The sequence below is a fragment of the Sitophilus oryzae genome, unplaced genomic scaffold (assembly GCF_002938485.1).
Source record: "Sitophilus oryzae breed Bouriz unplaced genomic scaffold, Soryzae_2.0 scaffold_1745_pilon_pilon, whole genome shotgun sequence".
Classification (NCBI taxonomy): domain Eukaryota; kingdom Metazoa; phylum Arthropoda; class Insecta; order Coleoptera; family Curculionidae; genus Sitophilus; species Sitophilus oryzae.
In genome coordinates this window covers 2,029,253-2,050,209 of record NW_022146441.1, presented here as the reverse complement: position 1 = coordinate 2,050,209, position 20,957 = coordinate 2,029,253, and the positions used below count along the sequence as shown (strand labels likewise).

The 20,957-nt window shown below is 34.1% G+C and overlaps 1 protein-coding gene across 5 annotated transcripts in view; it reads right to left on the bottom strand.

The window, feature by feature from the left end:
* The window catches only part of LOC115881974 (syntaxin-binding protein 5), a 175,133-nt gene that overhangs the window by 53,035 nt on the left and 101,141 nt on the right, over positions 1 to 20,957 (bottom strand). For all 5 annotated transcript variants that reach the window (XM_030899733.1, XM_030899734.1, XM_030899738.1 and 2 more), the window contains exon 2: positions 2,702 to 2,799. In XM_030899733.1, the coding sequence (XP_030755593.1) occupies positions 2,702 to 2,799 (98 nt within the window). The remainder of the gene's footprint in view (positions 1 to 2,701; positions 2,800 to 20,957) is intronic.

Below are 20,957 nucleotides of genomic sequence, written 5' to 3'. Positions count from 1 at the left end.
GGAAAGATGTGAGGCACGCATGACGATTGGTGGCAACATCTCCGCAGACACCTTCTTAAAATCGGTAACAGAAAGAAGAGAAAACTTTGAAGCCATCTCAAAACTGGCCCAAAATATACTAGAGGCAAAATACAGCGAAGAGTCTGAAACAAAAAGAACAGTCCGGCGTCTACTTGAGGAGATGCGTCCAGCGGGTCCAGGTAGACGTGGCAGGAGCGAGGGGGTGATGTTTAGTGGGTAGTGTCCTCCAGGCAGCTTAAGGAGAGATTGAGTCCCACACTCCGTACGTAAAGGTATTTTACACCTCCAGAAAAAAAACTTCGACCCGCATAGCCAACAATAGACAACAATGGGTCCAACTACAAAGAGAGTATGTGAGGGACGCTACACCATAATTGGAAATGGTTGAATAAGCTGAAAATGATTACCGCTTTAAATTGGTTTTCACTTGGAAAGCAGAACAATGCTGAACCAGTTAGTGGAGTGTTCGCTCCTTTTCTAGCTAGATCGTTTGCTTTTTCATTGCCTTCTCAAAGCACTCAGAGTAGGAGAACTTTATTATCAAATACATTACAAAATTAGACAACCACAACTGTCGCATAAATCAACACAAAGACCGATAACCTCAGTTTTCTTCCGCATCCTCTTCCTCTATCATCCCCCCTCATCTGGGAATCGATTGGTACAATGGAGAATAGGTAGCGTTAGAGGCGTAATGAGAATTAGTTGGCAACTGTGTCGCCAGGGCGCGTAGATTTCAATTTAGATGCGCCCCCAACGTTGGCATTCAACAGGCCACGAGAAAACAAAAGCTCTCGAAGCTCGTCGCGGTGGCGGCTCCGACAAGCTTTTGTTTCTCGTCTCTCTTTTGTTTTTCTTTTGGTGTTTGTTTTCGATCAGCCGCGTCGTTATTGTAACGGCGGCTGGGGTTCGGCCAAAGAATTTTTTGTTTCTTTGTCGTTGGGCAAACAGAAATAGAAATTTTGATTTGCACTGTTTGGTTTTTAATTTGGGCCATGAATTTTCTGAGTTACTTAAATGAATGTACAGGGTCAAAAATATTTCAATCAAGTTTCTTTTTTTTTAGATCTTCACTTCAAGTTAGATAGATCAGTTTTGAAGAATGCGATTTTTTTTAAGCAAAAATGTCAAAAGTTGACATGATATTATGTCATTCTATTCAGAGTGTCATTTTCTATCGAATAAAGTAAAAAAATACAGAGAGTGCCATATAAAAATCAAAAGTTATAGTAATTTCTGGCGAAACAGGAAGTAACCGAAAACAATTGAATACGTCAATCAATCCTAATTTATGGCATATACAAATATATCAAATCTCGTTGTTTTATCTGAAAAAATAAAAAAGTTATAGGGGTGAGCATACCGGGGTATTACGAAAAAACGATTTTTTTTTTGTGAAATTTTTAACACCCTGTATCTCGAAAACGAAGCAATTTAGAATATTTGCTAATATGAACATTTTACCTTAAAAATATTTGAAAAACCACCCTGTAAAATATCGGACCCTGATGTATACTAATATAGCTTTTACCAAAAAATGTTTGAAGGCCGTAAGTACAAAAAAATCTAATACGGATTTTTCCCCATTAATTTCAACACGTAGGTATAGTTTATCTGCCAGGAACTCGTGTTTACACAGGCAATAATTCTTAATTATCTAGATAAATAAGGCGAGAACCCTGTGAATCCCCGGGCAATGAATATTAATGACCGGCGCTACTTTATTCCGTGGTCGTTTTAAGCTATCTTTTAATGTTGTAAGGTGAAAATTATCCCCAACCGTACGTTTTAATGTGCAGGCCAGGCTATAGCGGTATGAGATGCAAAATTTTAACGGGACTATTCATAAAAGATAGCTTTTTCTGGTAGATTGCAATCTTCTAAAATTGCATTTTTAACCGACTGATGTTTTAAAGTTTAAAATTCAAAAAATAATTGAATTTTTCAACCATATATGAGGATGTACCGTGTATGTACTGCGTATGAACTTTTTTACTTTTTCTGTATATGACTTAAATTCGGCATGGTTCGGCTTGATTATTGATTAGGATTGTTTGACGTATTCAATTGTTTTTGGCCACTTCCTGTTTCACCGAAAATTACCACAACTTTTGATTTTTAAATGATACCCTGAGTATTTTTAAATTCGATAGAAAACGACACTCTGAATAGAATGACATATCATATGTCAACTTTTGACATACTCGCTTAAAAAAACCGCATTTTAAATTTCAATGTATAGTGCCACGTCTTTGTTAAAAACACTAATTTTTAATAAAGAAGCATTGGAAAAATAAATTTAATCGACTAATATTTTTCGTGTCTTGCCCTGGCTGGTTAAAAGATCCACAAATAGTATTTTTAATCATATCTCAATTTTTTTAGAATTGAACGAGGGTGGCTCATTGGCGTATTTAGAAAAAGCATTTTTTACGAATAATTTGGTAACACACAATTGGTATTTATACTAACCACATGTTACAATTTCAAGTAAACCATATGCGAAAGTATTTCCTCTCTTGTTCTCAATATTCCAAATTTAAAACTTTCCAAACTCACCTCATAAAAAAGGAATCTCCAATGACGTACTCTCTACAGCGGAGTTGTAAATAATTCATCCCCATACCCCTGATCCCTGCCAAACTTTACGAAAATTTACTTAAAAATAAAAAAAGGATACATCCTGAGGGAACCGCACTTTGATCCGATGGCCAGCAGTTTTTGCACTGGATCGAAGGCCATGGCTGTGGGCTGGTAAGGAAATCCATGGCGAAATGTCTGAAACAATAGAAAAAGAAAACAATTAAAACATAAAGAATTTGTCAATAAAAGTAAAATTAAGAAATATAAACAAAGCATTTTTGATATCTTTAGTGTTTCAATCCGTATTCTCGGTCTTGCACAAAGAGCAAAGCTAGCATTAGATCTGTAAGACGAAGATCGAATATTGCAAGATTTATGCAAGACCCAGCATACAAGATTTCTTCAACAAGTATGTTAAAAATTAACATATGAGTTATAATATTTTTAACTCATATCTAGGGTCGTCCAACAAAGTTTAAGAGGTAAGATTTTGGCCAACGCTATAAAAAACAATTTAAATGAATTAAAGGAATTGCGTTAAAAATATTTTTTATTGTAATTACCTCGGATGCGCCCCGACAGAAGCAATATTTTGGGACAACAAGGGGTACTGAGGTCCCTGAATTCGGGAGGCTACTCAGCTAGAGTTGATATGGTCGGTGTCAATATCTTTACACTATGAGTTATTGGTTCTATACGATTTATTGGTTCTGACTGATTTTTTGCGAAGATATTTGCCCAGGCACGGTGGGAAATTTTACTTTAGACCCTTATTGTCACACTATTATATTGTGAGACAGGAAATTGTAGAAAGAAGCAAGCCCTATAAAATAGGATACAACATTTTAATGAACAGTGCTTTCCATAAAATCAATAAAATAAAAAATATACGAAATAATATACATGTACTGATTTCTTTCGAAAATCGACAACTACGAAACTATGATCCCTTCCCCGACACAAACGGTACATTGTGAGACAGGAAATTGTAGAGAGAAACAAGCCCTATAACATAGGATACGACATTTTAATTAACAGTGCTTTCCATAAAATCAATAAAATTAAAAATATACGAAATAATATACATGTACTGATTTCTTTCGAAAATCGACAACTATGAAACTATGAACCCTTCCCCGACACAAACGGTACATTGTGAGATTATACTGTCAAAAAGTCATACTGTTGTCATAAGTTGTGTCTCAAAAAGTCATACTGAACCAAAAACATCGGCACGAATGTATAGTAAACGATTGCATATAGATTTAATTTTAAACTGGATAATACCTTTGTCAAATCAAATAAATAAGGAAAAGCTTGAGCACAGAATATTACAACCGAAAAACCAAAATATTTGCTTTAGTTAACATTAGTTAAATAATGAGGAAACATTTACTTTACCTTTAATAGCCTTCTTTGTCACAATAACCAAATTTTACGAACTAAAAATTACATCAACGCGTCTCGAATGGTAGTTTAAAAGCTATTACATAACACCTATCATCTCTATTCGTTGTCTGATTTCCCCCTCCCTATCTCTAGTTTACGAATAATATTTTAAAAATCAATAATTTTATTTATGTATACAGGCTGTCTTTGAATAGAATGGATATAGAAAAATGGCGCAACTACTATGCAGAATTACTGACAGAAAACCGACCAGAATTCCAAGCAGTAGAAGATGAGAACAACCTTGCAGGCACTTTAATGATAAGCGAAAGAGAAGTACATCAAAGTCTCAAAAGAATGAAAAATGGACGGTCACCAGGTCCTGGTAATATTGTAGCCGAATTGTTAAAGTGTGGAACCCAAAGACTGCGCTGGCGTCTGGCAGAGCTATTTAACCAGTGCTGCCTGCAAAGTAAACTACCCCGAGAATGGCGAGTGGCTCACATAGTGTCCATCTTTAAAAAGGGAATCGTAACGACCTCACTTGTTATAGAGGCCTAAGCATTAACAGTTCGGTCAGCAGACTTTTGGAAAGGTGCTACAGGGTAGGCTCAGGGACAGTATTGGTGACAAAATCTCGGAAGACCAAAGCGGATTCACACCGGGGAAATCTTGCACAGATAACCTTTTTGTCCTGCAGCAGGTGATGGAAAAAAGATAGCAGTAGATCAAGAAGTCCATCTAGCATTTATTGATTTGGAGAAAGCGTACGACTCTATTCCCCGCAGCAAGATATGGGAAGTATTGAATATCTTAGAAGTAGATAGACCTTTGCTTAAGATAATAAAAGAGCTATATAAAGAAAATGAATCGTACGTTAAGATAGGACACAGGCTATCTAATCCAATTAACACCACAAAAGGGTTGCGACAAGGATGCAGCTTATCTCCTCTGATCTTCAACGCTTACGTCGAAGTAGCCCTTAGGGAATGGAAGACGAAATGTCAAGGTATGGGAATACCCATTGGGGACAAAACACTATTTACCCTGAACTTTGCAGACGATCAGGTCGTGATTGCGCAGGACTCATACGATCTAGAGTTCATGACTAAGAGGCTTTATCAAGAATACAACAAATGGGGACTTCAGGTTAGTCTAAAGAAGTTAGTCTTGTTTTGAAGTCTTCATTAATGATAACGTCCAGATTCAACAAGTAGGCAAATTTAAATACCTGGGTGCTACTATCAACAACGAGGGTTTGGGCAAAGAAGAAATACAAACCCGAATTCAGAAGAGCAAACAAGTTATTGGATGTCTTAACAGCCTCTGGTGGGACCGAAACTAATCTGCAACAACTAAAAAGAGACTTGGAAGAACATTGGTGGAGTCAGTTCTTTGCTATGGTTCAGAGCTGTGGACTCTGAGTGCAGACGCGAAGCGCAAAATCCAAGTTGTTGAAATGGACTACCTTAGAAAGAAGTGCAGGTATATCTAGGATGGAAAAAAGACAAACATCGAGGTCAGGCGTATCATGAATGCATCGGAGGAGACAGTACTGGATCGAATCGAAAAATCCAGCTTAAAATGGTTTGGACATGTTCTGCGTATGCCGGAGAACAGGTGGCCAAAAAGAGTTTTTCAATGGGCTCCCCAGGGCAGAAGAAAGAGAGGTAGACCTAGAAAATCCTGGAACGGAACGGTTACGGAAGCAATGGAAGCTCGTAACCTAGAAGCTGATGACGCTCTAACTCAAGATGTGTGGCGTAAGGTAACGGGAAGGCAGCAATAGGCTGTAGTTGGAAATGAGTATTAAATACTTAAACCAAATCCCGTTTATATATATATACAGGCTGTCTTAAAAATTAATGTTTTGAATTTAAAAAATATGCTTTATTTTTAAATAGGCGTTTCATACATACATACATACTGCCATTACTCGCTAACGAGTATTTGACACGCATCACAAGATGGTCACGCAAGGCGTTCTCTCGCAGTTAACTTTTTCAAGAACTGATACATTTGAGACATGATGGAACCATTTGATTCTTAAGAGCTGTCTAAGATGCCTCTGTTGCAACTTGTTTAACGCGTTCATGTATCGGCGGTACGGCACCCAGGTTTCGCTTCCATATAACATGGTGGGAATTATTATTGCTCGGTACACTGCAAGTTTCTTTTTTGTGCTCAAGTCATGATTGAAGTCAGAAAACCCTGTCTTTTAATTTCCAGAATGCTTTCGAGGCGCTGCTAATCCTGTGCTGAATTTCAGAGTCGATATTAGCCCTTTCCGAAATTAAATATTTTTATAGGCGTTTCATCTCAATATTAAAAGTTCAAACTTTACCAGGATTTTTTCTGGATCATTCTAAACGATATTTTCACGGTAATAAAAAAAAATATTTTTGTTTCTTCTTCTCACACTTATCCGGTTTTTTCTTTCTTCATCCAAGATATCTAACTACGTTGCATATTTCAGAAATACCTTAATTACCTGTGGAATTAATTTCAAATTAAAGAGCATTTCCGACAAACTGCATAATTACTCAAAAATACGAACCGAAATAATTAAACGTAATGAACTATAAAGCTGAAGTTTCCTCTGTCAGCCATGGCAAAAAAGACCGTTAGAATTTATTCTGGCCCCGTTGTCAGAGGCAATTATAGCCGGAAATCACGCTCTTATTCAAATAATAAAACGCTGAAATTAATTAGTCGACCCCTCTTTGACTTCCATCCCTTATTTGTACTAGCCCTGGAAATATTGGTTTGCCCTGCGGAGTTTCCATTTAAAATTACACGTGGAGAAAGCTCGTGAAAAAAAAATAAAAAAAATAAATGTTACCCCAAGCTTCGCCCGAGTTTCGTTAAATATAAAATTAATGAGAAAATTCTGATTTTTTAACAAATTTATTGAATAATATTGTTAAACACACACACAACACAGTCATTGTTGTCTGTTGATTGTTATAAATTTATTGAGAAACTAGCGTGTACCAGCGACTTCGTTCGCGTCGAATTAATCATTTGTAATGGTGATGATAAAGCAAAGCAAGAATTTTCATTAACATACAAACTGGATAAAATTTTCTCACATTTATGTCAGCATGTGAAAAAAACAATATGGCGATATTATTATATAACTTGGTAATATTTGAGGGGTAGTTTCATCTCGTTGGAATTTGACTTTCGAAAAGTCCGTTTGCCAAAAATAAGCTTTTTACATCAAGGAGTTTAAGCAGAATCGTGGTTAAGAAATTACCCAACTTTTTGGAACACCGTGTATGATTTTTTCAAAATTTCAAAATATGTAAAAAAACAAAATAAATTATGCTTGTCCAAGCGTTTTCCCGAAAGACTAACCGTTTTTTAAATAACAAATATTGTAATACTTGAGGGGCGATTTCACCCTCTTGGAATTTGAGATTCGAGAAACCCCTCCTTATCGAACCTCTACACCCCACAGTCAATCTGTTTTGCCAAAAATCAGCTTTAAACGTCAAGCAGTTTAAGTTGTTTAATGGTCATATTTTATGAAACACCCTGTATAAATTTATAAAAAATCTTAAAATATGTAAAACAACAAAATAAAATATACATGTTTAAGAGTTTTTCCAAAAAACTCACGGGTTTTTAAATAAAAAATATTTTAATATTTAAGAGATAGTTTCACCCCCTTAGAATTCGAGTTTCGAAAAATCCCTTCTTATCGAACCTCTACACCCTAAAGTCAATCTGTTTTCCAAAAATCAGCTTTTTACGTCAAGCGCTTTAAGCAGGATCGTGATTAATCAATGACCAGATTTTTCAAAACACCCTCTATACATTTTTAAAAAATCTTAAAATATGTAAAAAAAAACAAAATAAAATATACGTGTTTAAGCGTTTTTTTCGGAAACTTGACCGTTTTTTAAATAAAAAATATTGTAATAATTGAGGGGTGGTTTCACCCTCTTGGAACTGGAATTTCGAAAAATCCCTTCTTATAGAACCTCTACACCCTAGAATCAACCTGTATGCCAAAATTGAGCTTCTAACGTTGAGTGGTTTGAGCAGGATCGTGATTAATCAGTGTGTCAGTCACTTAAGGATTTTATATGTATATTAGTATAGATTGATTAAAACGTCTTCAACTAAGTACACTGAAAAAATATAAGTAATTTTACAAAAAAATATTGATACATTAGAGTATTATTTTTAACAAGAAACTTGTAAAAATAAGATATTTTGCTTAATTTCACAAAAAAACGTAATTTTGCAAAACAGTTTATTTATATTAAATGATTACTACTATCTATGTAAAATTCTTACTTAAAAGATAATGTTTAGTGAAAGTACTTTTTTATTTATAAACATTTATTTAATTCTGTTTTTAGTACTTGTTCTTATAGCGGCAACATAGATACATTATCTGTAAAAATTTCAACTGTCTAGCTATAACGGTTCATAAGATAGACCTTTATGACAGACGGACGGACGGACGGACGGACGGACAGCAAAGTCTTAGTAATAGGGATCCCGTTTTTACCCTTTGGGTACGGAACCCTAAAAATAACAGAAAACCCAATTTGCCTATAAATTAAAATGACAGACACAACTGTCACTGTCAGTGTTCCTCTAGTTGGACAGACTATAGTATTAAACAAAGAATTACGTAAAACATGCTGTTTTTATAAACACAGATTTAAAATTCCGAACCTTTTTGTACCAAAAACTGCTGACTGTGCAATTCCAAAGACGTTATTCGTAATCTGGCTTTGCCTGCCAACCAAAGACGGCATCCGCCGCGCCGTGCCAATTCGCGCTTTTGCCCGAGTCTTACCGATAAGACTTGCCGCAATATATTAAGGTGGATTTGCAAATCGGCGAGAAAATCCGAATTTTCCCAGGATTTATCCAGCATAAACGTGTTAATCCGCTGAATTGATAGAGGAGACGGGATTACGGATCTGAACGTCATCATTTTGAAACATATTTTTATTTTAAATATTCGTCAACTAACTTTGTCTGTTAACCTCAACCTGTGTGTAAAAGTGGTTTTTATTGAGCTTTATCTCTAATTTTATTTATAGTATAAGAAGCTGATGCACCAGATCTTGTAAAATTGTTTCTACTCCTTTTCTTCGAGGAATTTTTATTCTAAAATGTTTATCTGCTGTTAATTATCAAGAAACACGTCGTTTTTTGCTAAAAGTGGTTTTTATTGAGTATTTTCGAATACCCCGGTATACAAATGTAATCTAATTCGTGAAAACGGCTGAAATATATAGTTTCAAAACTGGAGAATGGGAATCGCACCGTCGTAGTTGGCTTAATGAAATAGTAATAGGGTTAGGTGAGCCGAGTATTACCCCGTTCCCATTCGTTACGGACCCAATTCCAGTTCTGGCGGCAGCCAATACGATTAAGGCCAAAACAGATGGAGCTGGAATATCAGCGATATTAGGAATCGACGGCTGTGCCGGCATCTCCTAATAAAATTACGTTTGTTTTGACAAATTGCTACGGCTCGGGGAAGCACCCGAGGGTAAAATATCGAAACCGACAAGTTAGTGCGGTGAAGATGTGTTTGTTTTGGGAGATGTTAGTGTAATAAAATAAACACACACAGTCGACGTTGTTTACCGTTAGGCGAAAAGATTACCATAAAGTTGATTTGAGCAAGGCAGTTTCATATTTATAGATTTTCTTTATATAAATAGAAATAAACTAGTTACTGCTTCAGTCACCTTTTTTGGCGTGTTTTTCAAGGTGCTTAGAGAAGCAGTAAAAATAGTGATAAAATTTTGAAAAATTCAGGATTTGTAGGAAATTTTATGCACTTTTAGAATATAATAAATAAGTTTTAAAGGGTTAATTTTTTGGGGTTTCTATGAAAATGTTATCTATTCAACCCTTATTTTTGGACAATTTTTCGTGATGGTTAAAACTTTATTTATCGTACTTCTAAAACCGTACTCTTTAAACTACAATGGACCATATTTTTGTATTCTACGCCTTTTAATAAATAAATAACAGTAGTTTCATAAGAGTCGCTGATTTGATAAAAAGCGCTAATTTTCATGACTCTACACTCTCCGCATGGAAAAAGTCCCAAATTTGTCAATTTTTGGTCTTTTTTGACATGTTTTCAAGATGCTTAGAAAAGTAGTAACAATAGAATCGCTGACTTATCAAAATCGCCAATTTTCATGACTAGGTATATGCATGGAAAAAGGTCCAAAATTGTCGATTTTTGGCCTTTTTTGACACGTTTTCAAGGTGCTTAGAGAAGTAGTAAAAATAGTGGTAAAATTAAGAAAATTTCAAAATTTGTAGACAATTTTATGTACTTTTAGAATATATAAGCTTGTAAAGATTTAATTCTTTTGGTTTTGTATGAAAATTGTTTTTTTGAACTCTTATATTTTTGGACCATTTTTCATAATGGTTAAAACTTTATCTACATCTAAAACCATACTCGTAACCAAACTACAATGGACCATATTTTCGTGTTCTACACCTCTCAGTTAATAAATAAAGAAATTAACCAAAATAAAACCGCCAATTTTCATGACTATATGTACGGAAAAAAATTCAAAAAAAGTTAAAATTAAAATAAAACTAGGTAGTTTTTTCTTCCAATATTTGCTAGATGTTCCTAGTCCATCTCACAACGACGGTGCACTACTCTGACCTAAAATTATTTTAATTAAACCGCTAGACGCTGCTGCGGAACAGCAAAGAATTTAATTTAAGCTCTTCTTTTGACGTAGCAGCTCTAAAGATTAAAGCCGGCCCTGCACAATTTGTAACCTTAACGTTTTAAACTGATATACGTGCGGCGATAGTCGCGATAGATACAAACGCTGCACTAATAGAAGCACATCAAACGTTTAATGGCGGGTACACAGCTACTAATCAGGCTTTCCGAGCGATATTGTTTTATGTCGTCCGGCGCTCTCTCTAAAGCGGCGTTGTCAGATAAGGCTATATTTACCCGGACGAAGGGGACAAAGGGGGAAGAGACGAATGTGAGGGAATGTAGCTGGCGTATAAAGGGCTCTTTGTAGAAAGAGCCTGCACGAGCTATTTATAGTGCCCTTTATCTAATTGGATTGTGTGAATTGGACGAAAACAGTTCATTAAAAAAGTAGCTTAACTGTTATTTTTTTCTTAATAATTTTTAGTAAAGACAAAATTATATGTTATTTCGAGGAAACCAACTTAAAGCGGAAGTCAAGAACCTCAAGACAGACATCACATATTCTTGTACAGAACTGAACGCTCTACAAAAAATGTCTCTTATAATTTTTCGATCCTTCACGATTAAAATTAACCACTCGGTAAATTCCTAAATTTTTCAACTTTTTTGACAAAAGTATGATTCATTTTGAAAAATTTAATTTATTATTTGAAAAAAAAAATTGAATCATGGAAAACAATTGAATGAATGACAGGTAGTTAATTCTAATACTTATTATTTTTGAGCTTGTATTCTTTTGCAGTACTTAATTAACTAATTTTATGTAAGTTCAGTAAATTTCTGTTATTTGTCTAACATTTTTTTCTACGGAGTTGACGATTTTAATTTATTTTTACAAACATTTTTGCCAACATACGGATTTTTTCTACGCAGGCGCACTTCAACGCATTTAGTATCTCGACTATAGTCTGCAAAAGAATACAAGTTCAAAAATAATAAGTATTAGAATCAACTACCTGTCATGCATTCAGTTGTTTTCCATGATTCAAAATTGTTTATCATGGTATCAAAAAAAAATAATAATTTTGTTAAAAAAGTTGAAAAATTTAGGAATTTACCGAGTGGTTAATTTTAATCGTGAATAACTCTTGAAGGAGTAGATTTATCGAAAAATTGTAAGAGAATTTTTTGTAGAGCTTTCAATTCTGTACAAGAATACGTGCAAGGTATGGGGGAACAAGATCAAGGGAAAAAATTATTTGCAAAAAGTGGCAAATTGCCATGTAATTAAAATGGGAAATGAATCGTCTATGGAGCAAAGTTTATTGTGAATATTAAGGGTTTACAATGGTCTGTTATTTTTTTTAGACAATAAAGTAAAAATTTAGAGGGCGTTGTGAGAGAAATGATCAACTTTGTAAATAACGGACACCGTAATCTATAAGGTCAAAAACGGTGATTAACTTCCTCTCTCATATACAATCTAGAATCTAGAAGACGAAGATAGACAATTTGTTAGAATGCAAATCTTGCCGGACAGTCCAAGTCCAAATGAGTTACTGTCAGGGGTTAACCGGAGCCTCCGCTATAAGGGCTTAACTCTATCTTACCTGACCCGGGAAGCAAATTACCCTTGGCAAGAATAAGGGCTTAAATAATGTAATTATTTCGAAATGCAGGGGCGGGCACGGAATCCCCTTAAATCCGGAGGAAAAAAGATAAATTTTGGCAAAAGGTCTTTTTGGCGAGAAGTGGGTGAATTTCGGAATTAATGTGTTGCCGTATTTTTCGGGGGTAAAATATATAAGGTTAATTTTTCATTTTGCCGCAAACATAATTTACGAAAAAACGTTTTATCATAACACGGGGGCGGGAAAACAAAGCATAGATAGGTCGAGGACTAAAGTAAATCGTATGAAATGATTGGAGAGGATTTGTATTGTAAAATAACATCGAGAGCTATAAATCTTGATTGAATAAAACACAAATTTTATATTCGTTATGCTGTGAAAGTACAATCGAGAACTTTATATTCCTGGAAATGGGTAAAGTACTATATCCAAAAACACACTACAGAATAATTAAAATAACTGTTTTTATACAGACTAAGAAGAAGACTAAGTTCATACCGCTCAGGAGCCTGCAACACTCTGAAAAGAAAAAATCCACTCCTCCAACTACTATACAGGGTGTCCCAGAAATAAGTGCAAGTATTTTAAGGGATGGTAGATCTGGTCAAAAGAAACATTTTTTCTCTTTACCGTTTTTCAAATAAGTCCAAAATAACCGAGTGATTTTACTTTCCAAAAAAAAATTATTTTTTGCTAAAATTTTGAAAACCACTGGATTTTTTCTAGATTTTCTTTCATGTAAATTTAAGCTACTACCTATGTTGCCTTATTATCAAGAAATTATGTTTTTTAACTTAAAACTAAAAAAAATCCAAATTTTCAATTTTTTTTCGCAAAAAATACCAGGCGTGTTTCTGAGGCCGAAATATACTACCAGTTAAAATACTTGCACTTATTTCTGAGACACCCCCCTGTATAAAAATTCACTACAAATTACGGTACTGCAAAATCCGTTTTATCCACTTATATTTGCTTTTTATTGTCATTATTGTTACAAATCCGGCATTTTTTCATAAGCTTTTTTTTAAACAAGTATAATATTACTACTGACGTCTTTTCAAATCCTTACTTAATTTTAATAAAATAGTATATTTAATAATTCAAGTTAGGATGCAAATACCGTATGACGGAAAAAAAACGGCGTCCAGTTAGGAAATGACGATCAATGACATTTGCCATATAAATTTAGATATAAAATGACGGCGTTCTTCATTTCCCGCAAAAAACAAAACCCGCCTTATGCGAATTATTTTTGTGATTTTTTCTGTCTAAAAATTAAATATTAATTTTTATTTCTAGTAAAACGAGATACAAAACAATGATTCTTCTTAATAGACCCGTTTTTTTTTGTAAATTAACACTTCAAACATTTGCTAAAACAGTTTTTGCTTATTATCTCAGAACAACGTTTGTGGGATAAGGCGGGTTTTGCAACTTGACGCCTTATATGTACCAGGAATGTACAACTTTGAAGAACACCTCATTGTAGTATTGAATAATAAAAATAATAGGAAAAGGAAAACGTTTGCTCAGGAGGTAAAAGACTATGCCATAACATAGGATACTGATGTTTCCAAAACCAAAGCAGGAACAGAGTTAGAAGTATTGATGCAGTACCCTAGCATCCTTCAGGCAAAAATCTGCGCTATCGAAAGATGTGTACAACTTATCTTAATTAGGAACTATCGGAAACAAGAAATAAGCATCTTATACAATAATTAAGCAGCATTAAAGCGGTCAACTCAGTAGAGAAACTGAACGAATTAGGCAAAGAAAATAAAGTCCTCTTACTTTGGGTATCAGCACACCAAGTGATAGAAGACAATGAAAAAGCGAACGATCTAGCTAGAAAAGGAGCGAACACTCCACTAACTGGACCAGAACCGTTCTGCTTCCCAAATAGAAACCAACTTAAAACAGAACTCAAGAGCCTGGAAGACTCCATCCGTAACCTGGAAAGGGAATTCTCCAACGGTTTAAGACACTCCAAGATATTTCTCAGACCAAAAAAATTCAAAGATTCTCCTTGATTTAAGTAAGAACAACTTTCTCCTCAACCAACACCTCAGATGGTGTAACTAACTTAACTTTGACTGACTTTTTATTTATTTAGATTAAAAGTCTTTTAAGATTTGCCTACTATAACACAAAAAAAATCAATCAAACTAAAATAAGAACAGACCAGAGAGTAACTAGCAAAAATAATGTCAGTTTTAGTTTAATAGCAATAATTTCTCTAAAACCAGTTCAAACTGAGAAAACTTTCTTCTAATATTTTTTTCTGGCGCTTAGTGAAAGTATACGAATCAAAACACTGTATTTTAAAAGATAAAAAAGGTATATTAAATTCTAGAGCTTTAATCTGGCGTTTTTATCGCTGCAACTGAACGTTTCTCGTCACGAAGGAAGCCATTTTTAACAAGTTTGACAGGCAGGTGTCAGCCGCCATGGATATTTCGAAATATATAAAGTTTCGTACGTAAATGATGTTTTGTCGAGGGGAAAATTTAATCATGATCTGTTGGTATTTTTGCGGAATCGCTATTTTAAACGAAAAGAACAATCAATCATTTTGACGTTTTTAATTTGAAAAAGAATTAAATTAAAAAAAAACTTTATTAGAAATATAATACAATACATTTTTTTGCAACAGAACTAGCTAGAGAAAAGATAAAATTATTTAATATTATTAAAAGATATATTATATAATACAGCTTTACATTTTTATTTCCTAAAAGTATCCACACACATACAGGTTTTCGCCAAAGTTTGGACTGCGCATACAAGCCATACGCGAGTCACAAACGGACGTATAATCTTGTTTTCTAACATTTAAACAAAATCCGCAAATACCATGAAGAAAAACTGTATGTGTGTGGCTACCTTTAAATTTAATAATACGATTTCTAGTTGAGACAGTTTCATAACTGTTCAATATCCGATTGTCATTTCTTTTCAAAAACCGCTCATGTCAATTTCCCGACAAATTCTGGAAGAAAAATGGATCAAACTAACTTATTTATGATAACAACAATTATATGTCCCCCCCTAAAAAAAAACAAAATAAATGGTCAGCTCTACAGTAATTTACGATTAAATCGAGTGGCTTGTCTTTGCTAGCGGCTACGTAAGCTGACCCTTCGACCAATAGGGCTTCGTAGAAGATTAATGGTCTTCAGAGAAGTTAAAGAGTGGACGGAGGTCCTCCGTTGATGTAAACGGTCAGTTCAGGTAAACCGATGAATTTACGGTATTAGTTTTTAAAGAAAACAAATGTTTTTGTTTTCAAGTTAATTTATGGTGCTTGTATCTTCTCTGTTAGTTGTTTAGCAGTTTTTATACAAAATTCATTGATTCTTTATTTAAGTAAGAACAATCTTCGGATTGTCTGGGGTTTTTAACAGGACGATGCCTCCCCAATGAGCAGCTCAGTATATTAAGACTAAGAAACAACGGCAAATGCAAATTCTGTGGGGAAAATGGAGAAGCACCAGAACACCTTATCACTGAGTGCGCCGAGACGACTAAGACGAACTATTAAAAATAATAAAATAAATCAAGACAAACTATTCATGCCATAAACTTTGGTGTGACTGATATCAGAGGTGGAAGACTAATAACCTCTGTAAAACCGTCTCAGATACTGGCTTTTGTCAAAGCCCTAGGAAACAATGCATCTATAAGGTCTACGCTTAACTGCGCTGAAATTCTGAACAGGTGAATGGCCCAAGATCAGGAATTTAATTATTTAGACTGGTATACTTGATAATAGATAGCAATAACAATTGTCTGAAACGGTATATAGCAAAATAAAAGAAGGAAAGCTTCGAATTTCAATTAATTTAATTATTATTCTAGTTATAATTAAAGAGAATGTGTCTGGTATAGTACTATTTGTTCAGAGAAAACATGTATCTCCAGCATCTGTAAATAAAATTCTAACTGTATTTTTTAACGGATACAGGATGGTTCGAACTGTATTCCGGAAACTTAGGCAGCATATTCCGCACATAAAAAGAAGTAAAAAAGTTCCTATAAATGTATGTCCTAAAATGCTTAGTTTCGGAGATACAGGGTGTAGAAGTTTCGTTTTTATTTCTTTTTGTTCAAAATAATTTCTGAAGTAACGTCAATATTTGGATGAAAATTGGTGTCTGGTAGTTCTTTGACATGAGAAATTTGATTTTGATATCAATATGACTCCTACTTGTAGAGGGCGCCACCTACATATTTTTAACTGGTTTGAAGAGTAATAACTTTTCATCCGTACCTGTATAAAACTACTAAGTAAAAAAATATACATTTACGAAATTATTTACGTAAAAAAGGTCTCTTGGTAAAAAATGAATATGCTGCCGAAGTTACCGGAATACAGTTCGGACCACCCTGTATATTTATAAAGTATTTCAACTAACCAATTAAAAATTATACCATAGCTTGAAATTGTAATATAATTCCTTCCTATTGCATCTTCTTTTTCACCAAAAAATATTAGTATACTCCATCTTTTCTTATACCGAAGCACAATATATTTTCGATACATATAAAACTTATTTACTACACAGATATTTTAACCTTTTCAATTTCGAAGTAATATTTGAGCGGAAATAAAGGAGAGCTTTACTCGTCGGAAGCAATTTCGCTCAAGTCATTTATATTTCGAAATGCTACATTTGAAATTTAAATTAAAATGAAAAACGAGAACGCTTCTTATTCGTTACGACAATAAAACCAGCCAAACGAGCGTTTTGCATAAAAAAATTGGATAAAAAAGGAACAATTGCGTCGAGTTTCACGGGCATATCGCTTGGTTTTTAAAAGTTGAAGAAATACTGCAAGCAATGTATATATTTTTATAATATCATCATCATCATTTTCAGCTTATTCAACTATTTCCAATTATGGTGCAGCCTCCATTACATACCTCTTTGTAGTTGGGCCCATTGTTGTCTATTATTGGCTCTGCGGGCCCAAGTTATCCCTGATAATTTCCTAATATCATGGTCATCTCAGGTTTTGTCTTCTTGTAGGTGTCTCAATTCTTTATGGTTTCATTTTTCATTTTGTCCTTTACTCCTACGTGGAGCATAGGGCTTCAATAAACGCTCTCCAGCGGGTTCGGTTGTTGGCAATTGACTTGACATCTCCCCATGATCGGTTTACTGCTTCGATCTCTTTTTAACTGTCCTTTGCCATGTATATCTTGGACGACCCGTTCTTCTACTGCCTTGTAGATTCCACTCAATAGCTCTGCCAGCGATGTTGTTGCTGCTTCGCCTCAAAGTGTAACCAATCCACCTCCATTTCCTAAGTTTGATCTCGTTATACACCTGCCTCTGGTTGATCAAGCTCCTTTCTGATAGTATTTGGCATTCAGAATCATTGGGATGAAGCAGTTCACAACAGAACTCAATGGAGAAGAATTGTAAAGTCAGTTAACAGCGACAACCAAAAAGTAAAGAGGCAACAAAGCAATGAGATTTTTGAATGTCCGGAGTGCGGTAGGCAAATAACATCACGTATCGGGCTTTTCAGTCACAGAAAATCTCATGAAAGAAAACGCCTTGCGTGACCATCTTTTGATGCGTGTCGAATACTCGTCAGCGAGTAATGGCAGTATGGTATGGTATGGTATGGTATTTGGCCAGAATATTCCTACAATTTTTTGCAGACAGCGGTTTATGAAATCTTGGAGTTTATTAATTAATGGCAGGTCTCTGCACCATACATGTAATTTTCCAGGTCTCTGCACCATACAGCAATACTGACTTAACATTTGAATGGTTTCCCATGCATAGGTCATAACTGGTAGTACACATTGGTCGAATGTTTTCTTCTTTAGGTTAATTTCTTATATTTTGAAATTTATATTTATATTAATTTTCAAGGTAATCGTATTTGGAAGACCATAATATTTAACGTTAATAAGTTTAGACCAGAAAGTTTCCCACAAAATAAAACCGAAGAATAAAAGCAACATCTGTAAGAACTTGGACGAAGTCCCTTAATTGGAATGTCTCCCCACTTGAGACTCCGACTGGATATAAATTAGAAACACTTTTATTTTTTTTGCGGAAAAAATCGAGTGATATCCTCTAATTAGTTTATTTTTAATACATTATTGTTGTAATTAACAAAAAGTAGTAAAGTAAAAAAAACAAGAAATACTCCTATTACATATTCTAACAATTTTTATTGCGCAAAACTGCCAGGAACCTTCATATTGTCTTCTTTTTGACAAAATCCTTCAGCCCTTTAATTGATCATGATATCTGAAATACATAGAGAAGACAGAAAGTATAAGAAAACTAAAAACGTTCGTCCAATATTCCTAATGAACACAGTGCGAAAAATTCTACTCCCTTAAAATCCGCACCAATCTCGTAATGAACTCTACACACGTACGGAAACCAGAGCGCTCTGTCTTCATCTAATATATTACTGTCAGAAATCGGGCGTATTATTTTCCGTCACAAACATTTCACTCTAATTAATATAGATTTATACGAGTCATGGCAGTCCCCGGGGGATGGCGGTGTCGCTATTTTTCCCCAGACAACGCCAGTGACAATGCCACGGCAATATATTCAGCGACCGAGCCGAGGCACGCTGTATTAAAGGATGCTTGTGTTGGTTTAGGGCAGGATTTAGATAAATTAACACGTTTGGGAGTAGGTATTTTTAGGTCAACACCTAATATACATCCCTTGTTATATTTGAATTTGAAATTAATTAAGGTTGAACAAAAAACAAGAGTTTTTTTTTATATAATCAAATATAAAAAGCATTGTTCATTCCATTGTATATACTCTGTTTTTTATTCTCAGGTAAGATTTCGACAGACGATGACAGAAAAAAATCAGATGACGTCCCATACCAATCTATTTATTTTACTCTTTGAATAAGAAGACTAAGGAAGGAGCATAATGCTATCCATGTATTCATGCATGGTGGGCGGAAAAAGGACTCTAGGGTGGGGATCCTTGACAGTTCTGTTTGACGATTCATTTGACACATTTGAATTTGATTTGAAATTTTGTGGATTTGTCAATCTTTACGGAGCTTATTTTATGTTATTTATTATTTATTCTACTACTGATAGTTGTATAAAGGTAGTAAATCTAGATGGAAATTGTGGCAGAACTTAAATTAACAGTGACACTATCGCGATTTATCGAAAAAAACTCTAAAATAGTTGGTTGTGTAGCGTGCGGTAGATCTCGGCAAAAATCGAGTGAAATAATGGAACAACTTTTCGCTAGGAAGTGACTATATAATATACGTACGTGTAAGTAAACCGATCATTTATGAAATTCACTGAAATTAACTAATTATATATTTTTTCTTGCATTTTTGCTTTTATTTACTACTTGTCAAAGATTACATGTCAAAGAATTTAGATACGTCAATTTGACCTGCTTCAGTAGCGTATCGGATGTTTGTGTTAATAAATAATTATTAAAAATTATCTATTTTTATTATAATATATTTTTATAACAATTTTAATAACTACCAACATTTATTCACAACGTAAAATAAAAAAAAATTATTGAGTCTACCCCACGTCTACCCTACATCATAGTTTTACATTTTTTAAATAAAATTAGAACAGCATCGCGGTGGACCTAAGATTTTTGATATGCTCCTTCCTTAGTCTTCTTATTCAAAGATTTTACTAAAAAAAGTTTTTAATATTTTTTAAGTTAACTATGGATGGGTTTAAATATAAATCCGTCATGCGTCGTCTCTTGTTGTTTTTAACCAGTTTAATTGGTTTATTTCAAAAATGACAGATCATATTTCAATTTTATTGGTTTGACGGAACGATGAACGACAAACGGACGCATATGCGTATGAATTCGCCTTTAGATTTTTGAGGCTTGTCAAAGTCTTGCCAAATTATATGTTATAATTTTGTGTCAACTTATGTCAAATACCCTGCGTTTTGAAAGATGATGCATTTTGATTCGTGTTATTACGTGTGTTTTGTGTCTTTTGAAGTCAAGTGGAGGAAAAATCGAGGGAAAATTAACTGTAGACCCAGAGAACAGTTTATAGTTAATACCCGCTGCCCAGGCAGAAAGTCTTATACACCAATAAAGTTACCATAAATAAAGTTTGTAAACCATCTCGTCGTCGATAAGTGCATCTCGATTATGGTACAAGGATCGTACTAAACATATACTAAAAACTGGAGTAGCTGTAAAATATCGACATCACACGATAGGTAAATAATGGATTCTAGTACTGCAGAAGAATATTGTCAACAGGTACTGGTTTAAAAAAATTAAGATTAAAGTTAATTAATCAACCTTTAAAGGTATAAAATTTGTTTATTAATAAAAGTGTTATTATTAATAAAATAGTTTGTTTTATTTGTGTTTTATTTATTCCTGTGGAATATTACAAATTTGTATTCGTACGTAAGTTATATTGATAAATATAATAATAAATGCTCGAAGTTTCTTGAAGCTTTAAAGTAAAAAATAGTTTTTTTATATTTCTTTGGTATGTGGTGTTCTGTTCTTGTTTGTTTTTGTATTAACAGATACCGTTTTTTACAGTTTATTATATAGCTCAGGTTTTCGTCCACAAGATACTACATTTATTTGTCTTCTTGTTTACACGTTTTCTATACACTATTTCTTTTA